The following is a 27136-nucleotide window of genomic DNA, read 5'->3' as shown; positions in this document are numbered from 1 at the left end:
GTTTTTTGTACTAGTGTTGGTCGGCGACCGACTCTGACGATGGTGACGCTTGCATGTCCTAATTCTCCTTGGAGATGTCGTTGATGTCTTCTTCCCACCTTGAACGAGGGCTAAAACCCATTGTCTGATTCATCGGTCTGGATGGTGGGACATCGTACGTCATTTATTTTACACAACCCTGCTAGTGTTTTGTCGCATGGCTAGCAGACTGGTAGTAGGTGTTGTTTTTGGGGATGACATTGAACGCAACTTGCCAGCTTGAAATTCTCCAACATAGGCTCATCTTGTACAGGATTTGATAGTTGCAGCCTACGGATTTTGTTCATGATACATATAACCTGTGGCTTTTCTTGGTGTATTTGGAGCGATTTTTATTTTATCTTTTTGGTTGGATGCATCCACATAGGACTTGCATTATTTTATCTTTTTGGTTGGGTGCATTCGCAGGGAACTGAGGTGCGATAGAGCTTCCATTTTCTTAAAAAAATTCTACTAATGTCAATCATGGGTGGATGCATACAAGCCATTGTTAAGTGTAGATATCTTCATCATGCAAGTTGGGGTAAAAGTAAGCATGTCATCTCTGCCCGTACTCATCTAGCCAAGATGGCTCTTTCTTCAGATATGAAGTGAGATATTGGCTCATAGACTCTCCTGAACTAGGCAACACATTAGCGAAGGTTCCCTGAAATATTATGCCTTGCCATTTAGCATCTTGGTGTCTTGGAGCTCAGCGTCTATGTTGCTCCTTGAGAACGACATTGTGATCACCTGCTTGCTTTCTATCGCCCTTATTTACGAATCATACTCGTGAGAATCAATCTCTTTGAATCCCCATTCCATCCTAGTCAAGGAAGTAACTAGCACACCATGCATCCTCAAGAGGGCACGAGAAGTGTGGTGCATGAGACTGCCAGAGCATGAAGGCATTATGCTCCATGAAGAGAGTATGCTGAGGGAAATTAGCTGATGCAGCGGCGTAGGAGGTAGATGCATGGAGCTGATTTCAACTAGTTCGTGCAAGTTGCAATTGTCGCGACCCATTCATAATTCCCGATGTCTCCTATACCTATGCAACTATGCCATCAAAATCATAACCCTAGTGTGCGGACTGCAGAGACATAACACAATGGGATTGGACAGTTTAAAGACATAGACGTATAAATTATTGATCATTTGCTTAGATAAGTCTTGCTCCTTATACAAGACATGGGTGATAGGCATTGCCACATTGACATGAATTCATTCGTCCTTTAGTAGGTGAATAGCTAAGAGCACCTTGGCTATGAGCTTGGTCCATGAAGTCATGAGAATCGATCCTGTTAAGGGAATACCCAAGGAATTGACTGAAATGAAAAAAATACCGTTGACTTCTTCTAAACCATTGAATTGCCTCTGGCAAGATTTCTCGTAGTCCTTTTCTTGAACTCGGGCACTTTCCAATCTCAGACTCGCCTAGTGCTAATATTTGTTTCTCTTTGCTCAAATAAATGTTTATGATTTTTTTCATGGTGACTATGTTTGGTAAAAATTGCTGGCTGCTGGTTACAAAATTGTCCGACTACTACAGAAATGTTCCATTAATTTGTTTCAAACAAATTGTTTGCTCCTGTTTTTCTCAAAGGCGCACGCGCACGTGCAAAATCCGCATAAAAAAGAAGAGCAACGTGCACGTTGAGCTATTTCTATTTTTCACGCTGCTGCTCCCCGTCGCCCTCCTTCGGTCCGTCGCCTGTCGCCAAGATCCGCAATCACTCGCGGCCCCGACGCTCTGGCACGTCCTCGCGGCGTGGTTCCATCCTCCCACGCCGGTCGCCGGTCGCCTCTCTCCTGCCATCGCCTTCTCCCCTTGGTCTTTCCCCTTTTCACCGGCTCTTCAACCTCCACCTTTTTTTAGGGATCTTCAACCTCCACCTGAAAGAAAAGGACAGAAGTTTCTGTACAGCTTTGGGCTGGACGGCCCATCTCCCGGCCCGTCAGAGGCAGAGCCCGTCATCATCAGCACTCTGTTCTGCACTTCTGCTCCGCGCCCTAACTCGCCGCCTCTCCCTTCCCTCCTCCCCTATCGCCGCTCCTGCTCGCCGGCGGCGACTCCTCCCCCGTCTCCCTGGTTCGGCGGCCGATGGTGGCCATGAAGACGAAGGAGCAGGAGGACGAGGCGCCCGAGGAGCGCGTGCCGCACCTGCCGTGGATGCGGCACCCCGTCGACATCGACTCCTTCTCCGGCTGCCCCGTCACGAGCCTCCCGCGCCTCGACCCCAGGTACTACCATGCCACACCCCATGTCCGTGCTGTGCAGTATTTCTGCTCAGCAATGGCCTGCTGAATTTGTAGTGCCTGAGTCTTCAATTTGACAACGATGGCGCTGTTGCGCTTCACTGGATAGCTTCTTGTGCTGCTACTAGAAGTTCTATTAGCATTGGCTGCACTACTTTTGTTCAATGTCATGTGCACTAGTTGTTTCACTTACTTTACATGTTCGATTTCGTCTACTTTGTTTAGCCGCATATTAATTTTGTGTCCTTTAACTCTGCACAAACGTCTTCGAAAATAGCATGTAACAGAGGGCTATGTTTACTGTTACACAGATTGGCGGAAGCGTTGCAGCGGATGGGAATCGAATCTTTTTTCCCGGTTCAGGTTTCGACATGGCTGGAAACCATTGGTCCTGGTGCTTTTCAGAGGGATATCTGTATTAACTCCCCGACTGGATCCGGCAAAACCCTTGCTTATGCCTTGCCTATTGTGCAAATGCTTTCTACCCGGAAAGTAAGGTGCTTGCGTGCTTTGGTTGTGCTGCCTACACGGGATTTAGCATTGCAGGTTTGTGACATTTATTTTACCTTCTACTTCTAGAAACTTGTGTACACTAGTCTATACTGTCAATATCTTATTCCAGCAATTTATCCATAGAAAAACTGATGCATGCTGTTCTACATCGTCAATAGCTATTCCAGCAATTTATTCCATTTAATATTATTCAGTTCATCATGACAAAATGGAAGTGTCTTCTGTTTGTTTGTTCCACTTCAGGTTAAAGAGGTTTTTGATGCTATTGCTCCTGTGGTGGGCTTGACAGTAGCATCAGCAGTTGGTCAATCGTCCATCGCGGATGAAATCTCAGATCTGATCAAGAAGTCCAAACAAGAACTTTACCCATCTCTTGATGATGAATATGTCGAAATGGAACCACAGACTAAAGTTGATATATTGGTGGCAACTCCTGGAAGATTGATGGATCATATCAACATGACAAAAGGTTTCAGTCTGGAGCATCTTCAATACCTGGTAGGCTTGTCGGCAACCATTTCTGTCTCCTCACACTATTCTCTACAATGGATGACTGAGTTCATATATGATGTGTTGATATGTCCTGTTATACATAGTTGAGGCAGTATTGTTTGTGTGCCGCAGTACCATGTAATGTCGAACAGTATGCTGGCAATTGGTTTGGACCAAAGTGCATATGATTTACTTTACCTGGCCTGTATCCAGATAGCAGCATATTTTGGCCCATTTTGGGATGACTAGAACAATTTTCCAGATTCACCACTTCATTTAGACACTTGCTATGGATGTCATTCAGAACCATGTGAGTGTTGCCTCTAGTTGCAACAAGTTTGGCATGCCCTGCTTGTGTTCTTTTTAAAGAATTATTCAGTCAACAGGCCCCCCTGTTTGTGCAATTTTTATAGCATATGATGATATAAAACTTAGTCATAGCACTATACTTGTGCATATTAGTATTAGTGTTGCTTACTTGCTTTTGATTTATTTCAAACTTGCGGTTTCAGGTTGTTGATGAGACAGATAGGATGTTAAGAGAGGCATATCAGTCCTGGTTGCCAACAGTTATCCAGTTTACTCGCCCAACAAATCAAAATCATTTCCGGCATGACACTCCTGGACGAACTCTACTGCATCCATTGACCACCATTAGAAGATCGTAAGCCTTGCTCTACGATATCAATTCCTCATGTTATTCTTGTCCTCTTTTATCACTTTATGTTTCAATTGAGGACTTAATTCTACGCTATGGCATCTAGGGGTGTCGAGCGAGGGTTTAAAGGTAAATGCTATCCAAGACTGGCAAAGATAGTCTGCTCTGCTACACTGACCCAAGATCCCAGCAAACTTTCTCAACTTGAGCTGCATCATCCTTTGCTGTTGAATAGTGGGAAGAAGCGTTACAGAATTCCTACAAAGCTGGAGTCCTACAAGCTGGTTTGTCAGCTTTACTGATTGTTGCTTTTATCAATGCTTATGCCTGAAACACGAAGGGGTGTAAAAGGCTATTGTGAACTGTCCCATGCGTTCTTATTGTCCTTGCTGTTATTTCAGATCTGTACATCAAACATAAAACCGCTGTGTCTCATTGTTCTTCTCCAAGAGCTGCGTGGGGAGAAGTGCTTGGTTTTTACTAAATCTGTAGATGATAGTCACAGACTAAGCACTTTACTGGGATTTTTCGAAGACTTACCCTTTAAGTTTAGTGAATTCTCAAGTTTGCAGCGTGAATCTACTCGAAGGTAATTACTCATGTTTGTTTCCTGTTGTAAATCAGAGTTCATTTTCTTGCGCTGGTTGCAGACAGCCACAAAAATAAGTAACTACAAATAACCATCTCTGACTGAATATGCCTTATACAAGCTCCATGGATCATATTTGTTAGAGCATGTGTGTGCAAACATAAGAAAGCGGCATTACTCGTTAAGTTTGGTTATGTTGATGGTGGAATTATATTCTGACATGTCGAACTTAATCTCACCTTGTGATGTTAATAAAACTCTGCTGCAGGAAGACGTTGGCAGCCTTCAAGGAAGGGAAAATAGATGTTCTCATTGGCTCGGATATAATGGCTCGAGGAATACATATTGATGGTTTGAGATATGTTATCAACTATGAGATGCCGCAGTATGTGAAAACATACATCCACCGAGCAGGCCGAACTGCCAGGGCAGGCGAATCTGGTTCTTGCTTCACGTTTTTAAGGAAAAATGAGGTAATGCGCTGTTTAACAATAATGATAATTAGTATTTGGTACAATGCTTGCTGTGGTTGATTGATTCCATGATAGTGTACATGATATGTCTATATGTGTAAATAATATGCTGATCTCATCCCTGTATTGCTGGCTAATTTGATTGCTGGGGAACAAACAAATTGAGTGTTTTGATGATATAGAATTTGGTGTAGATAACTGTTACTATCAGGTCTTCCTGATTTGGATCAGGACTTACGAACGAACTAATGATGAATCACCTTGATATTTGTTTTGGAATTAAAACAGACGTGTCTGCTACGAGATGTATAAATTAATCTCAGCATATTCTTCTCTAGTTACATAGGTTGCTGAGTCAAATGTCATGTAGGTTAAAAGATTTGACAAGATGCTGAAGAAGGCAGATGGTTCTAGCTGCATCCTTCGCTCGCTACCCGAGGAATCAATAGATAGCCTTCGCCCAGTTTTTGAGACTGGTGAGATAGCAGTCCTGTTTTAATCAGATTACTATGTTGATTTGCCATCACCCACGCCTTTGATGTTCTTCATTGATTCTAATATTGTCTCTGTTTTTTTTTCCTTGCTGGGCTGTTAAAAGCTCTGGAGAAACTGAAAGATAAATTGAAAGGGTCCACGGAACCAGAAGCATCGAAGAAATCCAACAAGTCGGGAGATAAAGTGCCGGGAGCTTTGAAAAGAAGAGAGGCAAGCAAACATGAAGTGTGATAGATCACTCGGTGTTCTGAATTGTTTTCTGTAAACGTCTTAAATCCCCGGCTGGTACATATATTTGGGGAACTATACTATCCGAAGACGCAGTGCATTTCCCCCCTGTTTGCTTTTCTATATGTAGAACCTCTGTTACCCCTACTGATCAACACGGCGCGATTTGATGATGGACCGTGTAGTTTAGTGGGTTTGGCTGATTTAGTCTGAACATCTGTTGGTAAACCTGAAAATTCTAGGTGCACGTCACAGTAATTTTTCGTGTCTGTCCAACTGACCCCCACCTGCATTTCTGCAGAATTTTTTTTTGTTCCCCTTGTTCAAATGCTACAAGTCGAAGTTGCTTCTCCTTGTTCATCAGAGTTGTCAGTGGCATTTTTTTTTTGGTTAACAAGCACGGTTGAAGATGCCCTAATATCTTCACCGGATCACGTAATTCACGCATCAAACATCATGGCTTAATATCTTGAGTTCTTGATGCTCCGAGGATGTTCTAATTAACCTTGTTACCACCTGCATCCCAGCCATTGGCACGTAAGCATTTCGCGCATGGCTTGACAGTAAACGCACTATAACTTAAGGTTATCTGACTGGCTGGCTGTCCGGGAAGAACAAAGCGCCTGAAACAGCATATGCTCCCCTGGCTCCCACACGATAGGTTATCTTCCAATTTGTTGACCAGCTTTGCATTTGTACCTTCTATGAAAAACAACTTTGCATTTGTACCGTTTGTTGTCTACTCAAAACTTTGGTATTTTTAGGTTCAGAAAAGAAACTTTGATATTTTGGACTCGCGATAAATTTGATTCCTCTTCAGCTTTGTGCAACAAGAGGAACGACAGCTCAGCAATAATCTTTGATATAAACAAGACTAGAGACTAGAGCAGCTCGATCATATCCCAAAAGGGAGAAAGAGATATTAGAAGAAAAGCTATTGCACATATAAATAATAAGAGCAAGAAAAAGGTAGGGCTAAAGTTTGCATGATTGCACATCATTTCTTCTTCTTATGAACAGACATAAAGGCCAAGAGAAAAAGGGTGTAGAGCTGGCTGGCAATTCTAGCCCCAGAATTCAACCTTCTGAAGAACTGTCCCTGGCTGAAAGAACAGCCGACCACTTCACTGTCCACTGCCGTCCCTGATGGTCCGGGAGCCATCGGCGCCCATGCCGTTCACCAACCGAGGCGACGCAGGGCTACCGCCTTCGTGCAGGGGTCCTCCGGCATTACCAGCAGGGCGGGTGGCGGAGTGGAGCGACGATGAGGTTGCGGAGGAGATGACCGAGGCAAGGGAGATCGGCATCAGGCAGAGCCCCTTGCCCTGCAGGTACTGCATGGCAGTGCCCATGTCCTCCTCCATCAGCCTCGCCACCTGTTGCTCTGTCGCCCGCAAGGTGCTGCCACCATTGTCATCGTCGCCATTGCCGTCGCCGCTGCTGCTGGTCCCGTTTCCATTTCCGCTGCTCTGCAAGGTGGACTCAGGTTTTAGTACAGTGGCAATTGAGCGGATGACTCTTATAGAAAAGCCAATGCTTTCTTCAAAAAACAAGGAGAGTTAATCGGGTAGTTCATCGAGTTCGAGATGGTGGTTGACCTTGTAGTAGCTGGGGTATGTTAAGGAGCTGCCAATTGTCCTTAGTGGACAGTAGCTCCTACAGCCTAACTGCTTGATTGGTAGTTTGGTACATGGTGGTCACTTTTCAGGCGTGTTTTCCTTTTTCCCTCCAGTTCTTAAACCAGAAAGATTCTTCTGAACCTTTTTTTGTTGTGCTGGCATCCACTAATGCTTGATCTGTTCCTTAAGCAACAATCCTTTTGATTTGAATAATGTGGTGCAATTTTTATAGGCGTACTATATTAGTTTAGTTGCAGTAGCTCTTTACTGTGACTTTCAGTCCTCTGAATGCTGAATTTAGATTTTTTATAGGATTTTATATACCTAAATTCTACCTCGTGGACTTGAAGAGGGATCCACCCTAGACAAAAATAATCATCTTTTTCATATACAACCAAAAGCTAAGTGAGTCAGAATCAGCACACCAACTTGAAAATGACAGGATTATGAGTATCTATTCGTACCGGACCGATGGTCAAAAGGCTAACATTCCATATATATACACTTTGTGATCTAACAAACGTAATTAGCGGATTTTAGGGATCAGAACAAGTTGGCCCATGCAAGCAAGCTAGTGTTTGGCTCTAGGCTAACACTTACTAACTATGTACAAGTCGTTGTCAGTGATGTAGGATTCCTCCAAAAAACAATCACATATAAGCTTGTCAAAATGGAAGATCATGTCACACAGGTACCTCTGATGACAAGCCAGCAACCAGAGGGCCAACTGCAGCAGCTCCGCCTAATCGGCTCATGCTCAGAACCTGCAAAAATGGGGCATCTGATCAGGGACCATGAGTTCCATCAAGGAGCAAGCTGACTAGCAACATTCAGAAACTTAGCGACTAGCTAGTAGTAACCCAGGCTAGGTGCAGAAAAGCCAAATTATGTACCTTGACTTGAAGCTGGAGGAACTTGACATAATCAATGATCTCGTCGAGCATCGATGCCTTGTCGGTCTGCAACAAAATTCCATCTTGTTATTCCAGTTACAGCGACCTATGTCCGGTCTAGTTCGCATTGTGGCAGCTGCGTCATCTAAGACATGACAACTGATATAAGGTTTTATTCGAAAAAGCCAAGCAATCGACATTCGTTATCGCTCTAGATACCGTGAACAGTGAATAAAAGTTGTGCAAAAAAAGATATCACATGTGCCATTGGAAGCTCCGGGAGTATCAACCGTGGCAAGAAGCTGGAGCACTAGACAACACCCCTGTTCTGTAACCATCACAGAGTCCACGAAAGCGGGTTGTCTCAAAGTCTAAACATGTTTATGTTATATGGAACCCCCCATACATGATACATCTGTCATTCTCCTCATGATGCTCAATATTATAGTTCTAGGAACCTAGTGTTTAGTGAAATTTATCCTGAAGCCCCTAATTTAGTTTTCATTTCCCCTCAATTTGGTGTCGCTGTTTATCTACAATTGCACTAATTGGTACTAGCTGTGGCCTTGGCCCAGACTGATGATGGCAATAACAATTGTCAATCCCCTTGGCACCATGTCTGATCTCTCTTTTCCCTGCTGCTGCCTGCCTTACTAGCCTACTACCACCAATCAGAAGTCACTAAATTACTAAGCCAGATCCTCCAACCAAGGACCGACATGTCAACCCTATCCTCTGGATTACTTAAGTGTAAATAACCATACAACTCCAACTACCATGCTTTCCAATTCCATCACGCACTTGCCATTTTACAATCACTTATACTACTGCAAAGATAGCATGGCATCACACGTTATACTAGTATGATACACCAGCTTTACTCTGTCTGCAGCAACCAATAATGCAGGAAACATGGATGCATTTTTCACCAGAATTCAGGGAAGGAAAGCTTCCTTGCTGCTTTGCTTTGCTCAAAGCAGAGAGCGTAAGGAAAAGGCAAAAGCGGAGGAGGAAAGGTGGGACGTTTCGCTCACCTTGTTGGCGTTCGGGACCAGCTCCTGCAACGCCTTCATCCTCTCCGCTATCCTCTCCCTTCTGAGCTGCAGAGCAACACATGGAAAGAAAATGAGGAAAACCACACGGTTTCATTTCAGGTTCTTCTTGCTGCTGGTGCCAACATTTTGAGCAAAAATGCCAGTAATTGATGTGAAAATTGTGAAGATTGTTGCTGGAACAGTGAGAAATGCAAAATTTGTGCAGTGGGATTGCGAGAATGTGACAGGTCGGAGTGAAGTAAATGGTCCAGTGAATGTGGAGCTCGAGCAGCAGGAAGTCAAGAACAGTAGAAGGTGTAAGACATAATGATTGGGGGAGAAGGGGAAGGTGGTGGCGAGGGTCGCGTACACGCTCGGCGATGCTGTGGGGGTCGGTGGCCTGCCCCCTCCTCGCCCGCTGCCGCTGCCGCGGCGGTGCCGCCGCCCCGCCCTGCGCTGCTGGCGGCGGCATTGAGCCGGCCTTGGATGTACGGGGGGAAAGAAGGCAGAGTTTTGTTAGTGCGACTGATGAAACACGGAACAAAGCCAAAGCTGGACGCGGCGGCGGTTCTTGGCTCACCTGCCCGAACGGTGGCTGAGCGGCGGCGGCGGCGTGCATTCCGGCGGCCCCGAACCCGTCGAACAGCGCCTGGTTGGCCCCCTGCAGGTCCTCCCGCGACCGGTCAGTGAACAGCGGCAGCGGCAGGAACCCCCCGCCATCGAGGCCGTGGCGGGGGAGCATGGCCGGCGGCGGCTTGTCGTCCCCTCCGCCGCCGCTGATCTGGTTGTGGCGGAGGCGGGAGGCGAGGAGGGCGGACTCGTCGAACGCGGGGTCGCCGTCGGGCGGGGGCGCGCCGGCCGCCTGGAGCTCCCAGGGGGGCCTGACGGAGCCGAGCTCGGCCCAGGCCGTCGGCAGCGCGGACAGCATCTGCTCGAAGAAGTCGTCCTGCCCCTGCCCCTGCCCGCCGCCGTGCATTTCGCGGCCGGCGGGCTGCATGTGCTGGCTGCTTGGTTCTCGGCTTGCGCGGAGGGAGGGGAGAGGGGAGGAGGAGGAGGAGGGCGCGACGGTAAAGCCGGCGAGGAAAGGTGGTGGTGGTGGTGGCCTGGGCTGGGCTGGGTTGACGATTGCAGAGAGCGAGGCGACAAAGTTTATAAGCTCGCAGAGAGAGGGACGGCTCCGACGAGTGTCGTCACTGTTATGGCTACATGATATTTCTTTTTACTGTGAAACCACGTAATGCTTTTTGTTGTAAACTCTGTAAGGCTGTAACGCGAGTACTTCAGTCAGATTCCAGTCGGTTTCCGAAGGAGTCTATGTATGTATGTATGTATGTATGTATGTATGTATGTATGAGAGGTTCAACGGTATGCTTCCAAATGTATGAATTTCCACGATTTTATCAGATATAATTCGGAATGCACCAGTTCTACTAGCTATGGGCTCATGGCATTATCCACGGTTCCCTGCTTCTTTGATTCGCAGGATAGGAAAAACACGTGATTGCAGTGACAAGTTCACTCAAGATTTTGTTTCCACCCAGGATTCCTTTGATTCTAAAGATTTTCATAGGAACTTTGGAGGATTAGAATACTTAAGAATTTTTTACATGTTGATTGTTTGATTTATAGGATTGAATTCTATAGGTCTTTTTTTTCTTCTAAGGATCCCTTTGTATCACATTCCATTGGAATTTTAGCATCCACTCAAACCTTTTTGGAAGAATTCTTTGTTTTTCCTATAATGCAATCAAACAAATCAAACATCATGTAGGATTGAGATGAGGATGCCATTCTAATCTTGTAGTTTTCCTATTCTCGCAGTTTAAGGATCGTGCGGTGCGAATCAAAGGCTAATTTTTTTAAAATAATACATTTTTTTATTAATTTGCACAAATATTACGCTAAAAAATAATTTTCAAAAATAATACACCGTCGACCCACAGCAGGCCGACTGGGCCTAGTCAGCCCGCAGCAAGCCGAGTAGGCGCAGTGGGCCAGTAGCCGGCCGACAGCTGGCCCGCCTGACACGTGTCGGCCTCGGATTGGGCTGGCCACGTCGCGAGGGGGAGGGAGGGAGCTGTCGGCGCGGACGCGCCCCTGTCAGCCTACCGCGGGCCGATCGGCCTGCTGCTGGCCGACAGGGTGCAGCCCCACGGCTGGCCCGGCTCCCCTGCGGCCTTATCCTCCCTTTCCTCCACGCTCCTCCGTTCTTCTTCTGTTCTTGCTTTCTCCTCTCTCTATACGAAAATGCCTCCAATTTCTACACCTAAATGACTCAGTTTTTTCCGGTTTTGGCACCGTGAATGGATTCAACTTAGTTAGGGCAGCCAAAAGAGGTCTCGATCTACTGATGGGGTAGCTCGTGGTGGTCTTGGTGAGCATTTTGGTGAAGGTGGCGGTGGTGAAGTTGAGGCAGTGTGGTGGAGGTGAAGCTCCGGCAGTTTGGTGGCTACCGTTCGTCGTTCGTCGTTCTTCGTTCACACGCACGTTTCAAGGGTATATTTCAACAAACATTTTATTTTCCGTAGGTATTTGTTAATATGTTTCGATATGGAATAAATTATGTGTGCGATTATTGTTATTTGCTCCGGTAGTATACGTAAATATATTTAGATGTCAACTAATTAGTTGTGTAAAAATGTGTAGTTGCTCCGGTAATATTCCGTACTATATGTGGATGTCAAGTATTTAGGAGTGTCAGTATTTGTAGTAGCTCCAAAAAAAAGGTCCGTAATATAGGCAGTCTAGTCAAATATATTAATCTGTCAATATTTGTAGTTGCTCCGGCAAATATTCGTAATATACTTGTAGGTGTGTGAATTGTATTAGTTGCTCCGTTAATATTCTGTAATATATAGCTAGCTAATATATAGACATGTCTAATATTTGTTAGTGGGGGTATTTTAAGTTGTTGCTTAATACTTGTATTTCGTTGTTGGAAAAAAAATAGGTGAGCCGAGATGTCCGATGTAGTGAAGTTCAGATTTTGCTATGGTCCTGGTACTGTCCAAACAACTGAGATGGGAGCAGATCTGAGTAAATTTACTCACATAGATGTGCCAATGAGCGCACCTCAAACATGGTCTGTCAGTCAGTTGAAAGAATGGACTGCGGCAAGTTTAGGTCTTGATACTGAAACACACACCGTCGATGTTCATGCATTGTGGACATGGTCAAGTTCAATAATTTATTTGTATTTGAGGCCAATAGACCGAGACTCCGATTGGGTACGGTGGTTACAAGGTTGTGAACGAAGGGGATGCAATCCTATTGCTTTAGTGCTTCCCGTCGTGAAGGAGGTCACTGCACATGAAGGCGAGGGTGGCTACGATCCTGGTCATAGCAGTGTAGGGAGGCAGTTATCTATGTCAAATGCTGGAGTGATGGTTACGAACAAGGACAGAGCAGTCAGGTAGAAGGAGGAAATGCTTATGGTTATCAAACAGGGCAGAGTAGTCAGGCTGAAGGAGGAAATGCCGATGGTGATTACAATGGCGAGGTGGATGCTGACGAGGTAGATGGGCACATGCAGGACCAGATGGAATAAGAAGACACCGATGTTGAAAGGGGTCTTGCCGATGATTCTGAAGAGTCAGATGAAGAAGAAAATGCAGAGGAGGTCCCGAATCCTGCATCGTGGAATCATGACTTCTCATCTGCAATGACCGTGAATGATGGACATGATTCAACCTGGCAATATCACCAGAACAATATTTCGACGGGTGCTATGTATCCGAACAAGCAAGCCCTGAAGGACGCAATAATTAATTGGGCAATGTCCACGCAAAGGGTTTTCACAGCTCAGGTATCCAGTCAGAAATTCCTGACAATGGTATGCAAGAACGCAGATTGTCCCGCCAGGGTGCACGGCTTTCTCCCTAAGTATGGCACAAGTTGGGTGATAAGTGACTTAGTTAATCACAGTTGTCTTATTCCTTGCATCCCTCAGGATCATGCCAACCTTTCATCGACGCTTATTGCTCGGTTGTTTTACGATGAGATAGTGCAGGGCAAAGCTATGGAAGTGAAGGTAGTCTAGACAAAAGTCTTCGCCAGGATCAAGTACATAATTTCTTATGGCAAGGCTTGGAGGGCTAAGCATGCGATGCTTGAGAGGATATTTGGTTCTTATTTTGATGCATATGACTCTGTTGTCCAGCTCCTCCACACCCTGCAGTAGCGGAATTTAGGCACCTATATCGATATCCAAGACATGTTCATGCCAGAGTTCCCAACTGTGAGGGTGCTGCATCGTCTCTTCTTCTCTTCCGGTGTATGCATCGAAGCTTTCAGGCATTGCCGACCGGTGATATGTTTTGACGGTACTTTTCTCACAGGCAAGTACAAGGGTCAGATCCTGACAGCCATAGGTCAATACGGCCAAAATCAAGTCGTCCCACTCGCATTTGCTTTTGTGGAGAGTGGGAACATTGAAAGTTGGACATGGTTCTTCAGGCAGTTGAAAATATCAGTTGTGAAGGAGAAGCCCAATGTGTGCATCCTTCATGACAGGCATGCAGGTATACTCAGTGCGATAAGGACACTGACAAACCCAGGCCCTGAGGAACAAGTTCCATGGCAGGACTTGCAGAGCCGTTGGTGCATGCGCCATCTGGGGGCTAATTTTTTCTCGCAGTTTAGAAATAAGAACCCGATGAATCTGTTCAAAAAACTCTGCAAGCAGAACCAGTTATGGAAGTACAATTTGATACGCGACAGACTTAATGTGTGCACGCAGAGACACGTGAGGGACAGGAAAGCTGCAAGAGATGCAGCAGTGAGGGCACATGTTGAAGCAGTAGCTGCACAGTTGGCAACAGGAACAACGGCTGTGGAGGAGGAGCCTGTTGGGCTATGTGACCTGCCAGGATTTGACCCACCTGGTACTAGGAGAAGGCTTGGGAGGTCGATTAAAACCTTTGAGCAGTGGATAGAGCATGAGCCTCTGGGGAGGTGGTCTTTGCTACATGACACACATGGAGCAAGGTACGGTGTCATGACAACGAACCTCGCGGAAACATACAACTTTGTCCTCAGAGGAAACCGGGCATTGCCACTTACAACCATCGTTGAGGGTATTTTCTATGGCACCGTGAAGTATTTCAGAGATAGACGTCAAAAAGCAGAGCAGCATATCTTCAAAAACCCGAATACACGGTACTGTGAAAGAGTCACGAAGTACATGGACAACAAGATGCAAAAAGCTAGGTCACACACTGTAGTCGCCATCGGTAATCAAGAAAGAAGGTTTGAGGTCCGCTTAGCCAACAACAAATTCGGATGTGCAAATGAGTTGAGGACGCATGAGGTGAAAATTGGTAATGAAGCCTGGCCAACGTGTGAGTGCACATGCAACAAACCGAAATTGCTTCACCTACCTTGCTCACATGTACTTGCTGCTTGCGGGCAGCTTGAAATGGACGCAATATCGTTTGTGTCTCCATTTTTTCTAAAAGAGTCTGTCCTCGATACACTACTAGGGAAAAGCCTATACACAGGATCTTACCAGCAGCACGCTTTAAAATCAGGCGCTGCTACTAAGTAGCAGTAGCGCGGGTTTTTAACCCTCGCTACTACTAAGTTGATAGCAGTAGCGCTGGTTTTTTACCCTCGCTACTACTAAGCGGTCTCTACCGTGCCCCCTGGGACACGCCATAGTAGTAGCGCGGGTTTTTAACCCTCGCTACTACTAAGTTGATAGCAGTAGCGCTGGTTTTTACCCCTCGCTACTACTAAGCGGTCTCTACCGTGCCCCTGGGCCATGCCATAGTAGTAGCGAGGGTTATAAACCCGCGCTACTACTAAGTTTTTACCCCTTGCTACTACTAAGAGGTCTCAACCATGCCCCTCCGGGACATGCCATAGTAGTAGCGAGGGGTAAAATCCCTCGCTACTACTAAAGGTCCCATTTTGAAACTCTACCCCCCCTCGTGGATCGCCTTTTCAGTTTTGTAAAAAGCAAAAGAAAATGATAAAAACTTCAAAAATTAAAATCCTTCGAGATGTAGTTATGTTACTACATCTACTAGTTAGGAAAATTTAAAAACTTAAATTTGGACATGTTTTGCAAAAGGTGTAGGGAAAATGTAAAACAGCTATAACTTTTGCATACGATGTTAAAAAAACGTATAATATATCAAAATGTTTCAAAAATTAAAATCCTTCGAGATGTAGTTATGTTACTACATCTACTAGTTAGGAAAATTTAAAAACTTAAATTTGGACATGTTTTGTAAAAAGTGTAGGGAAAATGTAAAATGGCTATAACTTTTGCATACGATGTCAGAAAAAAACGTATAATATATCAAAATGTTCAGCACGAAAATCCGCATACGATGTAAATTGCCTATGACCTGTTTGCAAATTTTTAGAATCCTCAAATTCTAAAAGGAAAAAAAGTTATGCTCAAATTTCAGTTTTTTTTAATTTTGGTCAAATCTGGTCAAACTGTGGTCAAACTACTTATTCAAGAAGCATTAGTGTTACTAAATAATTATTCAAGAATATTAGTGTTACTAAATAATTATTTCAGTTTTTTGGAATTTTGGTCAAATCTGGTCAAACTGTGGTCAAACTTTGGTCAAAATGTGGTCAAACTCCTTATTCAAGAAATATTAGTGTTACTAAATAATTATTGTTTTTTAGAACAATAGTTTTAAACTCAAACAGTGAAATGTGTGACTTCATGCTCAAGCTAAACTCCCGAGGGTTAATAGGATTGACATCTTACTATTGTCAGGAAAACAACAAGTGCAGACTTGGAATCGAGGGAGAATAGAACCCGGAAGTTAAGCGTGCTCAGGCTGGAGTAGTGAGAGGATGGGTGACCGTCCGGGAAGTTAGATGATTTGGAATGATGAGGAGTGATTAGAGATTAAATTGAGCAGCGATGAGGGTGATTAGAGATTAGAGATTAAAATAATTCAGAAATTTGAAAATTCACGCAAAAAATTCGAAAAAAAAATCCGCGGGTTAGTAGTAGCGCGGGTTTTTACCCACGCTACTACTAACGGACGTAGTAGTAGCGCGGGTGGTACCCGCGCTGCTGCTATACGTTAGCTGTAGCGCCTTATTAGTAGCGCCGGCCCCCGCGCTGCTAATAGGCCCAAAACCGGCGCTGCTGCTAGGCTTTTCCCTAGTAGTGATACCTGGACAAGTGAGCTGATGGGTTTTCGATCAATGGGTAATTTCAACAGCGTCAACCCCGCTGAAAGGCGTTACATTCCAAACCCAGAGCATATGCGTACAAGTAGAGGCAGATGGTAGTGTCAGCGCATCCGGAATGATATGGATGAATCTGAAGCAGGAGGTTCGACTAGGCAATGCATTCTATGCAGTGAATTTGGCCATAGGGACACTAATTGTCCCACTTTCATCATTGGGCGTGGACGAGGTAACCGGGGAAGAAGAGGAGGTAGAGGCAGTAGAGGAGTAAGGGCGAGAGGAAGAAGCTAAGCTAGCAGTAGTATGTTCTGAATTTGTATTAAGTGTGGCACTATGTTCTGAATTTTTATTAAGTGTGCCACTATGTTCTGAATTTGTATTAAGTGTGACACTATGTTCTGAATTTGTATTAAGTGTGACACTATGTTATGAATTTGTATTAAGTGTGGCACTATGTTCTGAATTTTTATTAAGTGTGACACTATGCTATGAATTTTTATTAAGTGTGGCACTATGTTCTGAATTTTTATTAAGTGTGACACTATGTTATGAATTTGTATTTAGTGTGGCGCTATGTTCTGGATTTTTTATGTGCAGGAATGTCGGGAATGTGGTTGCTGAATGGGGACATTGATAGGGGTCATCATGGTGCGATATGGTATGAGCGCAAGTTTGAGCCTCTGGTCACTCGCACTCCTAAGGAAAACTGGATGATACACCCAGGATGGCTTCAGCGGCACGTGCTTTATTAATTTGCACACCGACATGCATATTAATGGGAGACACTAACTAAAATGTTCTCTGATGAAGGTTGAAATGGGCCGGCCTTTTACCTTTCGCACGTCTGGTTGAGTCTATCCCGGGTGAGAAACGCATCGCCATCGACGGGTCCTTGCTTAGCTGCTTAGTGGACCGTTGGATGCCAGAGACCCACATGTTTCACTTCCGATGGGGAGAGATGGCTCCTACACTGGAGGATGTGTCATTTTTGCTCAGACTACCGTTGGCAGGTCATGCCATAGGACCATTGGATGCACCGGCTGGTTGGGAGCGAGCTCTTACACAACGTTTTCATGGTGTTTTTTCGGATGCTCCGGATCCGGTATGGGAGCATCACAGACCTAAGTATGAGTGGTTGCTCAATTTCCGGGTAATTTCCCCTACCTCTTATCTTCAAGTTATCGTGCATACAATTTTACAGAAAATAGCTGCGGCTTACTAAAACTTTCTCTTTGCTTAATGCAGATCCAGAACTTCCGGGCGCCGTTGACTACAGAGCAGATCACTCGAAGCCTGGAGGCCTACTCAATGTGGCTTTTCGGCAAGGTGATGTTCACAGAGAACCATGTCACCACTATTAGCGTGCTCTACATCCCTATGGCACTCGAGATAGCGAGCGCTCAGACGGCGGATTAGATCATACAGAGGAGTTGGGGTTCGGCGGTCTTAGCGGCTACATACCAAGGTATGTGCAACGGTTGCCAGCTTACATCGAGAAAGCCAGCCCTTCTTGGATGCCCTCTATTCCTACAGCTATGGTCGTGGGAGAGGTTCTCTATAGGGCGACCGGATGTATGTGTTCGTGAGCCTATAGATGCCATGTTTGATGTTGACGGCATCGACATGCCTACTTTCGGTCTGTGTTGGATACGTCGCGAGGTATGCACCGTGTTAAGTTTAATGCAACTTTTTTCCGCACAAGAGATAGTTCGATGCTAGCGGCTACTAACTTTTGTTTTCTACAGAGACACTTTGCTAGTGATCAGACCAGGAAGGCATACACAACATTGAACGAGCAGTTCGATGCGTACACTGGGGTCATCTGGCAGCCCTACACAGAAGCAGCCATACAAGCGAGATACCCTGGTGGCATGTCTGTGCTATGCACAAGGGACCGAGATTACTGGATGACAAAATCAAAGATCATCTTCGATGTCTTCGTCGAGGAGATGGCACAACAGAGGGTTATGAGGCATTTTGGTCTTCTGCAGTTGGAGCTGCCTCCCCCTATAGAGAACCTAGTGCCAGCACACATCCACAGGTATTAACCAGTTTTTCAATGTTGCATTATCTTTCATAGTACTCCATTCGAAGCTTTAGGTAATTGTTGAACACACACCACAATTTTAGGACGACAAGGAAGGGCATGACCAGGACAACTGCTGACTGGCTAGTTAGACTAGAGCCGTATGTTATAGAATGGGAGACAGCAAACACACATCTATGGCATGAGAATCACAATTTTAGTCTCAATGAATTCAATCTCTATTTGCGATGCTACATGACCGGAACACGGTTACGCATCGTTGAGCACTCCCACCCAGAGGAGATACCAGATCCTACTCCATCGGATATGTACCCGAGCTATGACACTTCGGGCTCTAGGCAGTACGCGGTAAGATATATTTTCTTTAAGTAACGTTGTCACATACTTTGACGTGCAAGAGACAGACATTATTAATCGTCATGGAAATTTACAGGCTACCTTGACACACGAACTCTACGAGGACGTGACCACCTTTGGACGATCACTGTCGTCTGGACCTCTTCTTCAACACCGTCCAGTGCTACAGCCCTTCTTGGAATGAATTCAGAACAAGATACGGACTGTGTACGAGGCTATCACGTGCACCCGGAGAGCCGACGTTGTTCAGCACCGCCAGCAGCAGCCGCGTCACTCCATGCACCGACATCAACCACGTCCATGTCTAGCACATCAGACGACAACCAGGCCACCCCGTCCTCACCAACCTGGCAGTTCAACGTGGCAGCAACCACAGCACTATGGTCCCACGTCGAGCTTCGTGTTTTCTCCACAGCCACAACGGCACGGTCCCTCGTCGAGCTTCATGTTTTCTTCACAGCCACAACAGCACGGTCCCTCGTCGAGCTTCGTGTTTGAGCCAGAGCAACCGTCACAACCAGCAGGTAAGTGTCTTCATATTTATTGTTTTCAATATTAATTGAGGCGACCTCATTCTTCATGACTAAACGTTCCATCGTGCAGGAGCCTACGGATATCATGCATCTATGTCGGCATCACATGATACGTGGGGGAGTGATCAACATCCCGAGGAGAACATACATACTCAGATGTCGCAACACACAGTGGATGAACATGTATTCAACTCCTCCACCAGGCCCCACACAGGATACACATCATGACCAGGGAGAGTATGAAATTCCTCCTCGTAACATTAGGCCACCAAACATGTTGGGATGGACGCCGCTTCCAGATCCGCCTCCCCGCCATGCCAGACATCGTCACTGACGCTTCCATCTATCAGTAGAGACATGACCATCTACTTCTGTATGAGACTTATGTCTATTCTATGTATGAAACAAATGACTATGTACTTATGTATGAGACATATGCCTACTCTATTTTAGTACTCTGTTATCCGAACTACAACATCGTATTTAGATAGAACATAATGCTCGTACAACAAGACAGTATAAACAACTAGATATAACTACATCTAAATTAACGGTACGTGCGACTAAACTTACAACATACATCATAAAAACTACATGAAGTCATCATCATCATCATCCGTCGATGCAGAACTCTTGCCCTTCGAGGATGCAAAACTCTTACCCTTGGACGATGCAGAACTCTTGCCCTTCGAGGATGCAGTACTCTTGCCCTTGGACGATGCAAAACTCTTGCTCTTTGACGATGCAGAACCCGGAAGCGGCGGCATGAAGATATCATCTCCGTCCTCGCTCTCCTCACTCCATAAAAATGGATGCTTTTCTGCAGTCCTTCTGAAAGTTTCACTCTTCGGCTCGACTACCTTCTTCCACCTTGCATGCAACCTAAGAAGTTCTATATGTACCTCCTCATAGGTCCTTTCAGGCCACCCAGACATACATAATTCGTGAGCCAACTCATTCATTATGGTGTCACTACCGGTGAGTTCGTCCCATGGAACTATCCTATTGTCCATCCTGAAATCGGTAGCTAGCCTCAGCAGAGTCCTGCTCATCTCAGGGTGAAAACTACGATCGAAAGGATAATGGGACATCTCAACTACACTACACTGGAATGCTTATCCTCCTCTGTCTGAAGGTGGTTTTATAGGTAGGGATGAGAAAATGGCGGGAAAGAACGACTGCGGTATGGCGGGAAAGGGTTGGCGGGAAACGGGTGGCAGGAAAGAGTTAGCGCAAACATATGGCGGGAAAGAGCTGGCAGGAACATATGGTGGGAAACGGGTGGCCGGAAAATATTGCGGGGAAAGGGTTGCGCGAAATACGTCATAGTTTATAAAAAATCTGGGGATCCTTCGGGACAAAAATGGTGGCATGCACTAGTCGGCCCACAGCAGGCCAATTAGTCCCTGTCGGCCAACTGTAGACCAATTAGTCCTTGTCGGCCCACTGCTGGCCGACTGGACCTGAACTGGTGGCCGACAGGCCAATCGGCCAGCAGCAAACCGATAGGACCTCAGTCGGCCTAATGTGGGCTGACTAGGTCCACTCGACCTGCTGCGGGCCGACAGTGTATTATTTTTGAAAATTATTTTTTGGGCGTAATATTCATGCAAATTAATAAAAAATGTATTATTTAAAAAATTTAGCGAATCAAAGAGGCTCGAAAGTGTGTTTGATTGCATCATAGGAAAACCGAATTTATTCACATGAGGTTGGAGTGGATGCATTTTCCTTTGAAAGTAGTACAATAGTTTCCTTAGGAAAAAAGTTATATCTAGGGCGCACCTAGATGTGCCCTTCTTATTTCACAACTGAGTGATTCAATCAAACGTAAAAGAGAAAAAGAAAAAGAAAATACCCGCAAGAATCTTAACATAAAAGCAATAACATATGACTTAGATGTGCAATACTTAAGGCACATCTGGATGTGCTTTAGCAAAATTGTAGGAAAAAGATCTTATATGATTCAATCGTATGAGTCAACCAAAGTAAGAAAATCTTAAGAATTCTAACCCTCCGCTATTCTTTCCTACTTATATGGGATTCTTTGATTCACATGATTCTCAAAACACAGTAATAGGAAAATATGATTGTAATGTCATGTCCTCTTGAATCCTATAGGATTAGACAACTACAAGTTTTCAGATGAAAAAGTGTTTGATACATAGGAAAAACAAAGCTACTCTACCCAGAGGTTTGGGTGAATGAAATATTTCCTCCAAAACATAGTACAATTGAATCCCAAGTAGAACTTCCTAAGGATTTTAATGATGTGAGTCAAACAACCAGCATAGGAAAAACTCATAAGGATCCAAATCCTCCAAAATTCCTATGAAATTCCTTTGAATAAATGGAGCCGGTGCCCCCATGTTTGGTTTTGGTAATTGATGACAATCTCTATGGACTAATGGTTGCCTTGAGTTATATTTGAAGGTTTTGTCCATAGGCTTTTCTTGGAGTACATGTGTTGGTTTCAAGGAGAGTTTGTGTCGACCAAGGTGCTATTCAAGGAATTACCTAAAGATTGGTCTTGTGAGAGGTCGATCAAGACTAAGTCAAAGAGTGAATCAAGTTGATCAACCCACAAAGCGTATAAGATGTACCTAGAGGGGTAAAGTGATCCCATGGTATGGTAAGCATTGCCAATTACGCTTTGTGTACTAACCCATGGTCTTTGTGAGAGTTCTTGGTGGGGTTAGGTTGCGGTGTGCAAGTTCAAGTGGAGCATCACGAAGAGATCAAATGCTTGAAGCTTGCCGTCCTTTGTGATGACAATGGACTTGTGAAGATGTGCGGAAGAGTGGCTCACCCATAGTGGAGTATGGGGGAGCAATCAACTAGTCTTCATCGAGTCAAACACAATCAAGAAAGGTGGTCCAACTTGAGGGAGTCAAGATCGTCATCATCTAGCTCAAGTGGACCATGTGCAAGGCAAAGGTTTGCCCTCGATAGGTTTTCTATTTTACCGGTCTCATGATGGTAGTTGGGAGACCGAGTTATAGGATCAATTGCCGTACTATCAAGGGGGGCTCTCGATGAGTAGCTTGATCGTATCGTTCATAGAGAGCTCAAACCATTGCATCCTTGCATCATCTTTCTTGGTTCTTGTTTGGTTCTCTTTGTGAGTCTTAGATCTTTTGGTCATCTTGATGACAAGCTCGAGTTCATCGAAAATGGAGTTCACATGCATCTTCTATGATGTTTTCGATGTTGGAGGTTTTGCCGGTTCTTCTCGGTTGGAGGTTTCACTCCTCTATTTGTTAGGCATACCTCCCCTGCCTCATCTTACTGTGAATCTCGATATTATTTTCTATAAACTTAGTCAAAGTTAATAAAATTTGACTTTGACCAAACTTTATATGCAAACTAAAAAGAAACGGAGGGAGTATGAAATAGCAACGAGCATGTCCACTATGCCCCACCTCACCCCAATTAAATACTGACATCCCGCCAACGTTCACTTCTGCAGCCGTTTAGCCTGCCAAGCCGGTCCCGCAAATGTTCACTTCCGCAGCCGTTTAGCCTGCTAAGTCGGTCCATCACTACAAGCCTGTACATGATTCCGTGGCCGTGGACTCCCAAACGGCCGTCCAGTTGAGATGTAATTCTGTCGTGGAATTGACACGGCAGATGTCCTAGAGCAAGGACTTAGCCGTAGGGCCATCGCACTAGGAATCTTAAAGGGGTTAATCGGGACAAAGGACACACGGGAGAGTTTTTATACTAGTTCGGCCCCTTACGATGAAGGTAAAAGCCTACGTCTAGTTGGGATTGGTATTGCTGAGGTTTCGATCTCCAAGAGGCTCAACTCGCCGGCTTGGTTATCGACTTGGTTGTTTCTTGTTGCTAAACCGCCACCGGGTCATCCCCTTATATACACGGGTTGACGCCTGGTGGCCTACAGAGTCCCGGCCGGCTCATAATCGTGTCCGGCTCGGTGACTTCCTTTACATGCCTTTCTTTACAAGTCTTTCCTTACATACGGCGGTTTACAGTATCAGGCCTTAAGCCGGCCCCAGGCCTTTGGGCCTTCTATACGTTTAGTAAACTATCATCTTGAATGTTTATCGGGCTTCTTATGTAACCCGCCATTAGGGCTGACCCGGCCCCTCCTGGGTGGGTCATACTGGTAGTAATATCCCCAACATTAGGCCCTAGGTTGACTTTGAACTTTGTTCTTTGTCAATCTTCAATACTTAGATGGAATTCATCCTCTGTCTGAAAACTTCTGTAACCCGCCGTGACGTCATCTTCTGAAAACACAAAAAACTTTCATGATGTCATCTTCCAACGGATCTTTTATTTTTTAATGCCTTCCGAGAATCGAGGCGTCCGTTTAGTTGGATAATCATTATTCGGGTCTTCTTGATTTTCGCGCCCGCCTGTTCGCGTACTCCCTTATAAATAGGCACGACCTAGGTCCTTTTCATTCTCCCCCTTCGGTTGTCTTCCTCCTCTCGCTGTTTCGCTGCCGCTCGAGCTCTGCCACCGCCGCCGCCGCAGATCCCCTCGTCTTCTTCACCTCAGGCCGCTGCATCAACCTGATTTGACCAGAGAAAACGCGACGAACCTCCGCAGTAGCCCTGCATCTGTAAGTCCCTTTCCTTCTCTGCCTTAGATCTGTATTTCGGCTTCTCAAGTTCGTCGGTGTTCGTCGGTGTTCATCACAGACTCTTGGTAGATTTCACCTCCGATGCCCTTTCCTGGTCATCTGATAGTGTAGAACTGTTGCGGTAGCTGTTTGGCATTCATTTTTGATAGCAGTAGATCTCTTTCTCCTGTATAGATGCTTTGTTAGCTGATAAACTCATCTGTACTGGATTTTTAGGTCTAGAATATTTTCTTTTTGGGACAGCCATTTGATCCAAAATAGTAATGATAGCTTGGTGAAACTTGTTTATGCCAACACTTAGCTGAATCTACTTTCTGAGAAAATCTGTAGTCGTGGCGGCTTACCACTCCGGCTTTCTTTTCCTTATATGTCATTAGCCCTTAGTTTAAGCCGCCGTTACTTGTTTTACAACTTCAACCTTTTGCCGTAAATTGAAATGGCATGTTGTTGTTCCTTTTCCAGTCCCTTGCACATCATGCCGTCAAAGACACCCACCATCTGCAATTGGGTCCCCTCAACCATAACTGAGGAGCGTATAAAAGATTTCTTCCTCATTGGATTTCTGCCCTCAAGAAACATCATGTCTTATCGTGCTCCTGACCCGGAAGAAGAACGACCCAATCCAAAAGACGGCGAAGTGATCGTCTTTACTGATCACATGAACCGGGGCTTCTCACCGCCCGGCTCAAAAATTTTCAGAGAAGTTCTTGACTTTTTCAAACTCCATCCTCAGGATATTGGGCCCAATTCCATATCCAATATTTGTAACTTCTAAGTGCTCTGTGAGGTATATCTTCAGCAAGAGCCGACTATGGAACTATTTAGAGAGTACTTCTATCTGAACTAGCAGAACGAGTGCACCAATGGCCTTAGCTTAGAACTTGGAGGCATCTCAATTCAGCACCGATAGGGTGTGGTTTTCCCTCTCATAGTTTTACCAAGTCACCCAAAGGACTGGAACCAAACTTGGTTTTATTGTCAGGACATCTCACCCGCCAACGAGAAGCCACTGCCGGGTTACCGCCCCGATCGTCTTGACACCAAGTTCGCCCTGCCAGATAAACTTACCATTGCTGAACGCAAGAAGCTGCTTCCATCTATCAGAAGAATCAATGGTTTGTTGGGGAATGGCTTAACCAGAGTCGATCTAACCTGCAGCTGGATCTCATGGCGGATTATTCCATTAAGCCGTCGTTCAAAGTTGATGTATGAATATGGTGGAGACCCGGACGACTCTCTCCGTCATACCCCGGTTCAACTAACTGAGGAGGACGTTGTCGCAATGTCAAATGTTCTGGTGAATGTGAAGTATGAAGATTGCAGTGTTGTTGGGTTAAATCCCTTCTGTAAATTTAACCCGGTACCAGAAGTAAGGATATTCTGATCTTTTTTCCTTTGTATTTTGTCCAGCCGTATTGTTTATCACTGATCCTTCCTCTTGTCTTTGTAGGCCAACTCTGACTTTTGGAAAGTGAAATATGATCACGAAGCTGCCAGGAAGGCAAAACTTGCCGCCATGAACACCAAGAAATCGACCCGGAGAACAAAGAAGAAGAAGAAAACCACTGTTGAAGATTTAATGAAACTTGATGACACGTCTGACCCGGAGGTAGGCCTTGATTCCCTTGGCCAACTTTTTAACAATCTTATTGACACTGATCCTTACCAGGATGACACTGGGGCCAGTCAGGCCGGGGAAGCAGAGGTAACTATCATTTCCTCCGACTCAGAGCCCTTACCAAGACACAAAGTTCGACGAGTGATCCGTAAAGTAAGGTTTTCTAAACCCTTAGCTCACTTGGATCCCAACTTTCATTTGAAAAAGCAGCAACATGAAAGCCGCCGTGAAGTTGAGATTGAAGATGAACCGGCTGTCGTCCTTCAACAGACCCCTCAAAAATGCCCGACCGAGGTTTACTTATTACTGTCCTTAACTTGTTTTAATGAATCCTGCTCCTTGTATTTCTTTTAACTCCTTTCTTTTACCTTTTCAGGAGGTGTCTCGTTCCTTAGGCGACTCATCACAAACACAATTTCCGGCTTTCAAGACTGCTCCTGGGTAATCAGAAATCCTCTTTTCTTCCGGGTTGATCAATTGTATCTTGATGCTGATTATCCTGCAATATTTTTTCCTTAGCGGCCAGGCTAAATCCAAGAAGGCGAAGGCAGCAAAACCGGCGGAAGACCCGCCAATACTAGCATCTGACCCGGCTAAGCCGCCTTCTCCATTAACTGACGCCCCAGAAGACCCGCCTATTGTCAATGAAGCAAATCCTCCGGAGCTGTCCCTTGACAAAGCCACTATGAATCCTTCTACAGCTGGACCGTCAAGCTTAACCGACCCGCCGTCTCCACCTGTTCAAGATGTTCAAATTACTGGGAGCCGCTTTGTTGAGCCGGGGAACCCAACGGTGTTGGCTCGGTGCACAGCAAAGCAAGAAGCATTGGAGAGGCAGAAGGTTCAATTTGATGTTGCCAATTATGACCGTCTCAATGCCAGTGATATCTTATCCGGCTATCTCAGTCATGTACACTCCAGTCATGAGTCTGAGATCGAGATGGTCAAGCAGCTTTAGTTGAAGTATGAGGTATGTTGTTTCCGGTTTACTAATATTCCTTCAGCCCCCAAGTCTTCAGATTATGAGAGAAACAGAATAACATGTAGGCTTAAAGTATAGTCCAAGACTTTTACCTCTGAATCTTTGCCTGATATTGATAGAAACAAAAACTTCACCTATAGTCCCCAAGGACCGGTTTATTTTGACCATCAATGAATCAGTACTTTAGAATTTAAAATCGTCTTCAAAATACTTAATCCTCCGGTTTAACCTTGATAAATTTGCTGAACTGCGTACATTAGCCCCAAGTGCCAAGTGCTATTACTTTGTAAGGGACTTGGGACTTTAAATATGTTTGTAGAGTCGTAAAAATTTGATTTGGCATACATTAGCCCCCAAGTGTCAAGTGGTTTACTCGTAAAGTACTTTGAGACTTGAATCTTGAATTTGGATATTTGAATTTGAAACCAAGTCTTGACTTATCCGGACGTTTCACAGAATGCCTTGTCGGAATTGAACTCTCAATTGTCGGACGCAAAGACCCGGCTAGCAAGTCAAGAGTCCGAAATCAAATCTTCCACTTCCAAACTGCAA

At 45.1% G+C, this 27136-nt stretch overlaps 2 protein-coding genes across 2 annotated transcripts; one reads left to right on the top strand and one right to left on the bottom strand.

The window, feature by feature from the left end:
- Window positions 1-1930: 1930 nt before the first annotated feature.
- LOC125515111 (DEAD-box ATP-dependent RNA helicase 1-like) lies at window positions 1931-5898 on the top strand. Its single transcript, XM_048680538.1, has 9 exons — window positions 1931-2262; window positions 2589-2823; window positions 3034-3288; window positions 3795-3946; window positions 4047-4224; window positions 4342-4529; window positions 4798-5002; window positions 5373-5478; window positions 5601-5898. Exons 1-9 carry the CDS (start codon window positions 2123-2125, stop codon window positions 5726-5728), a joined length of 1587 nt encoding a protein of 528 aa, XP_048536495.1. The 5' UTR covers window positions 1931-2122; the 3' UTR covers window positions 5729-5898.
- A 718-nt stretch (window positions 5899-6616) lies between these two features.
- LOC125515112 (transcription factor LRL3-like) lies at window positions 6617-10411 on the bottom strand. Its single transcript, XM_048680539.1, has 6 exons — window positions 9852-10411; window positions 9642-9752; window positions 9272-9337; window positions 8238-8303; window positions 8040-8108; window positions 6617-7194 (listed from the first exon to the last, which is right to left on the bottom strand). The coding sequence occupies exons 1-6, from the start codon at window positions 10266-10268 to the stop codon at window positions 6850-6852; spliced, it is 1074 nt and encodes a 357-aa protein (XP_048536496.1). The 5' UTR covers window positions 10269-10411; the 3' UTR covers window positions 6617-6849.
- Window positions 10412-27136: the final 16725 nt, after the last annotated feature.

The sequence above is a fragment of the Triticum urartu genome, chromosome 6 (genome assembly GCF_003073215.2).
Source record: "Triticum urartu cultivar G1812 chromosome 6, Tu2.1, whole genome shotgun sequence".
Classification (NCBI taxonomy): domain Eukaryota; kingdom Viridiplantae; phylum Streptophyta; class Magnoliopsida; order Poales; family Poaceae; genus Triticum; species Triticum urartu.
Note: the sequence above shows the minus strand (reverse complement) of the source record. Positions and strands in the feature narration are given on the sequence as shown.

Bases quoted from the DNA above. Each gene is read 5' to 3' on its own strand.
- LOC125515112 (XM_048680539.1), bottom strand. From the start codon at position 10,268: ATGCAGCCCGCCGGCCGCGAAATGCACGGCGGCGGGCAGGGGCAGGGG. The intron at 9,338-9,641 runs GTACGCGACCCT...GTTGCTCTGCAG, and splicing joins CCCACAGCATCGCCGAGCGT to CTCAGAAGGGAGAGGATAGC. The intron at 8,109-8,237 runs GTACATAATTTG...CCATTTTTGCAG, and splicing joins TCCTCCAGCTTCAAGTCAAG to GTTCTGAGCATGAGCCGATT.
- LOC125515111 (XM_048680538.1), top strand. From the start codon at position 2,123: ATGGTGGCCATGAAGACGAAGGAGCAGGAGGACGAGGCGCCCGAGGAG. The intron at 4,530-4,797 runs GTAATTACTCAT...ACTCTGCTGCAG, and splicing joins CAGCGTGAATCTACTCGAAG to GAAGACGTTGGCAGCCTTCA. The intron at 5,003-5,372 runs GTAATGCGCTGT...AATGTCATGTAG, and splicing joins CGTTTTTAAGGAAAAATGAG to GTTAAAAGATTTGACAAGAT.